This window comes from Lupinus angustifolius, chromosome LG11 (genome assembly GCF_001865875.1).
Source record: "Lupinus angustifolius cultivar Tanjil chromosome LG11, LupAngTanjil_v1.0, whole genome shotgun sequence".
Taxonomy (NCBI): Eukaryota; Viridiplantae; Streptophyta; class Magnoliopsida; order Fabales; family Fabaceae; genus Lupinus; species Lupinus angustifolius.
In genome coordinates, this window is record NC_032019.1 from 23060875 (window position 1) to 23068652 (window position 7778).

At 33.0% G+C, this 7778-nt stretch overlaps 1 protein-coding gene across 2 annotated transcripts in view; it reads left to right on the forward strand.

The window, feature by feature from the left end:
• Nucleotides 5273–7778, forward strand: part of LOC109359212 — a 3920-nt gene continuing 1414 nt past the window's right edge. The window contains exon 1 of one of the 2 annotated variants that reach the window (XM_019603787.1): nt 5273–5532. In XM_019603787.1, coding sequence (XP_019459332.1) covers nt 5405–5532 — 128 coding nt within the window. In that variant the 5' untranslated portion in view covers nt 5273–5404. The remainder of the gene's footprint in view (nt 5533–7778) is intronic. The other variant, XM_019603785.1, reaches the window with a different exon arrangement.

Genomic DNA, 7778 nt, shown 5'->3' on the forward strand with positions numbered 1-7778 from the left:
TCAAGCTATAATTCCACCAAAAACAGGCTAAAATTATTGCCTGATCCTTGCCCAAGCGAGGGACTATCGCTCAAGCGAGGGGTTTCTATTCCAAGTGAGGGGAACTCGCCCAAGCGAAGTTGACTATTGAAGGTGGTTCATTCTCTCAATATTTTAGACTACAGGGACCAATTATCTCAAGTGATAGTCGATCCCTCTGAGTTATAGTTATTCAGGTAATGTTCATCCATGGATAACCACAACATTACTCTAAATCTATACATATCCTAATGATATAACTTAAGAAATCATATGTATTTAATCCTAACCGACAAACAATCGATTAAGTACATGGTTTCTTAATACATAAGACAACTCCAAACTTTTGAGGTAGTTTAGGAGGTCTGGATATCATTCGCTTGGTGATAAGTATGAACTGAGTATGTTGTCCAACTTCGAAAGCTTCAGAAATAAACACAAGAACAAATCAGTAGGTTTGCGAGTTAAAATTCATGCATGATAACCCTTAGGTAAAGACATCTTTTAATCTATCATGAACTCAATCACTTTCATCCATCCGGTTTAAGATTACATATTTTTGAACCATCCTTTATGGTCGAAAGTCTTGTTTAAGAAAACAATCCTTTATAAAATAAGACTTTAACAAAACTTGTACTTTTAACTTTAACACAAAATAATATTTTCATGAAGACTCTTTAAGTCATATTCACCACTTTAAGGTAAGTTACTTAACCAAAGTCAACACTTTAAATCAAGATCTCTTACCACTTTAAAGTAAGCTAACTTAAGTTGAATCAATAAAATTCTATGATCATCTCAACACAATTCATTCTAAAGCAATCACACGAGTTGATAGTGTTGATCACATAATCAATAACAACATACTAAATTATGACAACTATTTAATGGTATATGTGTGAGAGATTGAGAAAACAAGAAGAAAAATACCTTGAAATCTCTTAGAAATGCTTAGAATGTGAAGTAAGAAAGTGAAGAAAAAAGTGTTCCTTCAAGGCCAAGGGGTTGCTTTTATAGAGGGGAAAATCAGATTTGGGGGGAGATCAAAGTGGTTCCCCAAAATTATGATGGTTAAGGAGTTGATGAGTGATTTAGGGGATTATGTAAGTGATTGTACTTTTGCTTATTTAACAAGCCAGCTTGACTCATGAATGGGTGATATGACTAATATGATGAAATTCTTTATTAAAACCATGCCCGAGTATTGTCGGTTAAAACTCAGCTAGAGATTAAAAATCTCTTAATTTAGGGTTACGTTTAGAACGTCGAAACTTTGATTTCAGAGTGAAAAATATCTAAAGACGAGTTATGAACAAACTTGGTGTCTATTGTGACTCGAAACAATATTTTGAAGCCAATAGTGCAATCATAATTTGATTCCGAGTTACGGAACTCAAAAATCACATTTGAGTCGAATTTATGGTGAATTTGGGCCCGAAAGAGGCCCGAAGACTTTCGGTCTCATAAAATTAGGAAAATTTATCATAAATTAGGAAATCACAATACAAGACTAAAGCTCAATAGGGGTGTTACAATGTGCTAACATGTTTACAATCAAAATATTTATATTTCTTTAAGATAATTTTCATATAGTGAGATTGATCCAAAGAAATTCTTTCTTTTGACCTAGTAATTTTTATACGAATAATTACATTTGCTTCTCTAAGGTCTTTCATATCAAAGTTATTACACAACAATGATTTCACATTATTCACAACATGAATGTTAGAACCAAATATGAGTAGGTCGTTTACATAAAGACATATGATAGTGCAAATGTCCTTTTCTTATTTGTAATAAATGCATTTATCATTTTCATTCACCTTAAACTCATTCGATATCATTAAGTCGTTAAACTTTTCATGTCACTATTTAGGTACTTCCTTAAGACCATACAACGACTTATCTAACTTGTAAACCTTATTTTCTTGCCCATGTATTACAAAATCTTCAGGTTGTTCCATATACATTTCTTCTTCCAAATCACCATTTAAAAAACAGTCTTACCATCCATTTGATGTACTAATAAATTATGTATCACAACGAGCGATATTAGTACTGTAGTGGATGTTATTCTAGTAACATGTGAAAATGTGTCGAAGAAATCTACATTCCCCCATTGTCTGAAACCCTTGGCTACAAGGCGAGCCTTGTATTTATCCATTGTGCCATCAGGTTTCAGTTTCTTTTTCAATATCCACTTACAACCAATATGCTTGCAACCATGAGGCAAGTCAGCTAAATGCCAGGTCTTGTTAGACTCTAGAGAATCCATCTCATCATTTATGGCCTCTTTTCACAAATCAACATCCAAAGAAGTCAAAGCTTCTTCGAGTGTTGATGGATCCTCTTATAATGTATAGATCATATAATCAGGTCCATACTCTCTAGCAGTGTTTGCTCTCTTGCTTCTTCTAGGTTCTATTTCTAACTTATCACTATTGTTAATCACAGGTTCTATTTCTAACTCATCATTATTGTTAATCACAGGTATGTGACTAGTTATTGTGCCCCCATTATTCCTCAATTTAAAAGGGAATTTCATTTCATTGAAGTCTACATCGTTACACTCAATGATCACTTTCGCGTTAAGGTCATAAAACCTATACGCCATGTTGTTTATAACATACTTTTTTATCCCAACTTCCTCGGTATCATATATTATTTTCTAGTGCATACCAAATTAATTTGGCAGACTTGTATGGGCTGTAGTAATCATAGAGATCATCAGACAACCCATTCAGAATGAAGTTCTTACATAAGTAATCACTTTCATTCTAGAGAGCTATTTCAATAGCCAGTTTATCCTTTTCCTCTTTTTCAGCCTCATCCGACACCACTGGGATGTCGGTTTTTAGAACGTGGGCAACCTTTGTCATAGTGAGGAAAAATTTCATCTTATGTTGCCAACGTTTAAAATTTGTCCCATCAAACCGAAATGACTTGTTCAAATCATATATGTTCGGTCCAGTAATATTATCTGCGAATGTTATTGTAGTATAAACGTCTTAAAATTGTTGTTACCGTAGCTTGCAAAAATTATAAATGGCACGAAATAATACTTATTGGCTGAGTCACGACTAGGTCGCTCTCTTTAAGACGTTTCGTAGCACTACCCAAAATGTGCAAGCATATTATCAACCACGTTGTCCCCAGGATAAAACAACCCATGTCTCTGTTATCGAATTCTTACTGCACTCTAAGAACCGATCTTGAATACACACACCTCAATGTAGCTACCAGTGTCAATTCTTGAAATACCCACAATATGGCTACTCGTGTCAATTCTTTTCCCACTATCTGACTACCAGTGTTAGTTCTCGAAATGTCCATAATATGGTTATCTGTGTCAATTCTTTTCCCTCAATACTGACTACTAGTGTTAGTTCTCAAAATGTCCACAATATGGCTACATGTGTCAATTCTTTTCCCACTATTAGACTACTAATGTCATTTCTCAAAATGCCCCCAATATGGTTACATGTGCCAACTATTTTCCCTCAATACTGACTACTAGTGTCAGTTCTTGAAATGCCCACAATATGGCTACATGTGCCAATTCTTTTCCCTCAATACTGACTATCAATGCTAGTTCTCAAAATTCTCGCAATTTGGCTGACTATGTCAATTTTTAGTACCATGGAAAGAAATGAGGAGAAGTTTGCTAGAAATGCATCAGTGAAAAATATAAGGGAGAAAGAAAAAGTTGAATGAAAGCGCATTCAACTTGGGGCGATTTATAATGATGGGAGAATGCCTCTATTTATAACATGATATTTTTTCAAGTTCCTCATCTCTCCAATGTGGGACTTGACTTGTTTTTTCAAAACTCTTCTATGTGAGACTTGAGAGTTTTTTAGATTTCACACTCAAAAGTTCTCACTAATTCAACAAACCAAGTTCCAACACTAGGTAAACTATATTTTACGAAATATATAAAAAAACATAAATATAAACATATAACAAAAGTAAATTAAAATAATAAGTGGTATTACTTATATATAAAATAAAAGTGTCTTACTTCAAAAGTAAGTTAAAAAAACATACTCCACATTTTAGTCTTCATTCTATGAAAATCTAATGGTTCATGTGATTTAAATTTGTCATTAGATGTGAACCATTAGATTTTAATATAATAATGACTAATATGTAGAATATGTTTTTTAACTTGCTTATGGAGTAAGTGAATAACCTTTTTATAATTATAAGAAAAATATGTATTTTAAAAGAATCTGAGACATTTTGATGAGTTGGGACTTAGATTGACCCAAATCATAACCCAAACCCTCATTCAAATTTAGAATCCAAATCTTTTATACCAAAAGTTTTCTATATCTCTTTACCAATTCAATAGGATTTTGCCTAGTAATAAATAACATATTTCATTCAATTTATTATTAATTGTCATACTAACATATTTATTTAAGTATTTAATAAAACATTATTAGCTGATATAGAGAGATAGAATTTTTTTGGCATAAAGAATCTAGATTCTCCAAACTATCACCAAACAATTGTGGATCTTATTTCTAAAATTTGGACCCATAAAAAATATGCTTAGGATTCGACATGTATCATCTTAACTCAACATCGGAGAAGAAATACCATTTTGTATTGAAACAAATAATTTTTTAAACTATCCCACATATTTAGAGCAAATTACAATGACAATATCTAAATTTTTGTAAAATTACACAAATTATTTTTTTTGCATTTATACAAACTACTCCTAATTATATACGTATATTACACAGTTTATACTAATCACTCAACACTTGTGCATGAGAAATGAGTATGATATTTTAACAAAAAAAGAGTGATGATTGTAATTAAGTTAAATAAAATATCATATATTGTGGAGATAAATCCATAAAGTATGATATTTTTGGTTTGTTACAAAATACATGAGTAACTTTAAGGAGATATTGTTTAAATACTCTTATATTATATTATAACATACCAAAAATAATGAAGATATATTAACTTATATAATATTTGAATTTGTCTTCAAAATTTTTAACTTAATTACAATTATTACCCTTTTGTTTGTTTAACTGATTTGTGTTATCTTTTGTGTAAAGATGGTTCGTTACTAGAAAGTTCGTGTAAGTATAAAAAATGAATGAATAATTTTATAATAATTTTACTAAAACTGAGAGGATATGAATGTTAATATTTTATCACAATCTTTATGTGTAATTGTAAATTGCTTTTTAATTATTGTATTCAAACATAAAAGTAATGGTGAAATACTTTTCCCCATAAATTCAAGTAGAAGAATGATTAATGTAGGCGTTTGACACTAACCATCTTGGTTGTTGGGACATAGAACCCCAATACCCCAACCAACAACAACATATTAAGGAAAAAGGGCAGAAGAAGAAGAATGGTGGGAGTGAAGAGAAGATCAACGATAGCAGTTTTGGCTTTTCTAATGTTAATGGGTATTGCTGTTTATTTCAGGCTTTGGGTTATTGACTACAAAATGTCTTCTGATGAGTCCGAGCTTTTAAGGTTTAACTTCTTCATATACCATCTTAAATTCTTTTTCATTCTCTCTATGTTTATTGATTCTTCAGGGTTGGGAAAAATTAATAGTTGTTTTTATTCTGGTTTCGTTGAGTTTTTGTTTCAGTTTATAGTAAATAATCTTGTGTTATATTGCTTTGAGTAATTTCAGTGTTATTAGGAATTAGGCATTTGAATATTGAAATTCTTGTCTTTTTGGAAAAATAAATCTCCGACAATATCTACTTAGTTTGTTCTATTGTTTAGTTTCCTTGCTGATTTAATCTGGTGCTGCAAAGTTGTATTGTACCCCATCATATGATGCACAGAAAAAATTCATAAATTTAATATAGTTAACTTTTTCGGAATTTTTACCAAACCGGTTGAGAGCTGTCATTCAAGCAGGGAAAGCTCCTGCACTGGTTAGAATAAGGTTTTAGGTGATCCTGGAAGAGTTATAGTGTGGTTTGTCACTTAGCCCAATGATGGATTTCTCCTTTACTTTTGCATGTTTTGTATGGTCCATCTATTTGTACCAATGGCGCCAGTGATAGTTACTTTGAGCCGACTATATGGAGACAGTGGTTGGTGCTTGGGTCCAGGCATATAGCCCATGACAGGCTCCCCTTATGAAATGGAATGTAGTGGAAATGATAAAAAGAGTGCAACAAAAAAGCACGGAAATGGTTATGCCATTGTGGAGCGGCACATTTGTCCGGAAGCTAAAGTAATTTCTCCCTATGTTTGCTCCTCGCTGGCTCTTGGATTGTCTTGTTTCTTTGCAACCTTTTATAGGGGAAAGCTTCAAATAGGTTCTGTAACCGTTTCCATGCTTTTCTACAAGGCATCCATTTTGGTTTCCTAAAACTGCTCTCCTTCATTACCTTGTGGTATGTTTCAAATAATAAGAAAATGACAATCATATTCCCTTCCTCTACTGAACAAAACATAAATAACGGATACTATATTAAAAAATTCATAAATTCATAAAATTATATTTTCCCTCCCTTCTGCTTTCATACCTAACAAAAGGGAGAAGTAAATCATATTCCCTTTCATACCTAACAAAAGGGAGGAGAATAACAGACTAGGAAAGACTATTCTATTGATTGAGATGTGCAGCCAGATTGAAATCAGGCTTCAAGTGGCCAAGTGGGAGATTGTTGAAATCGTCAAAATCAAAATAAACGAATGGTCATTTTCTTATTTTTTGAAACACCCCAAAATGTAATGAAGAGAGCAATTTTAGGAAACCAGAATGGATGCCTTGGAGAAAAGCGTGGAAAAGTTTACGGAGCATATGTCAATATTTCCCCTAGCAAAGGTTGCTAAGTGAAAGCAACAATACACACAACAATCCAACGCCAGCTAGAAGCAAATAGAGATAAAATGATTTACTTCTCCTCCCTTTTGTTAGGTATGAAAGGGAATATGATTTACTTCTCCTCCCTTTTGTTAGGTATGAAAGCAAAAGGGAGGAGAAGTAAATCATATTCCCTTCGCAGACCTTACTGAGAGGGAACCTCGCGCACTAGGTCACCTTTTTTTACCATCTAATTGCATTAGTATTCAATTACTCATCACTTCTTCATTCTAGTATCATTAAAGTGGGTTGCACATATATGTATTCAGCTACCACCACCCTCTGATTACATGATGTATTAAATCATTTAGCACTTAATTTTACTATTTCTGTCCAAAGTACTAAATAACTAAATAATTTACTATCACAAGTGCAAAAAAAGTTGAACCTATGCGGTTCAACTCTAGAGGCTTAGACCCCACTAGGTAGGAGCCTTGTACACCACTAGATAGGAACCTTGTACACTAGGCCGCTCTTTTTATTTATTTTAGTTACAAAAATAACATCTTCTCATTATCAATAAAAAAAACATGTTGATCAAAATGGTCAAGCTAATAATAAAATGCTCAAACTTGAGCATAGTAGACAGTACTAATAATGTGAACTCTCTGTGTTCTGCATTTCTTGCAAGCTGCTACAAGTCAACAACGGGAAATGTGATGTGGTACCGTGGAGAAGATAAAGATATGAGGGATACATTGGCTAATGAACTCCCAAGGGTATATTCGAGTTAAAAATATGAGGACATTATAGTCTATTCACTACATGAATTTTACACCAATTCTATTTTCCCTCCACAACTCCCACTTTTGGAGGGGAGCTAAATCTAGGGTGGGAATTTAGCCCTCTAATTTCCCCTCCCCTCCCCCCTTCCTAAAGATTTACGTAG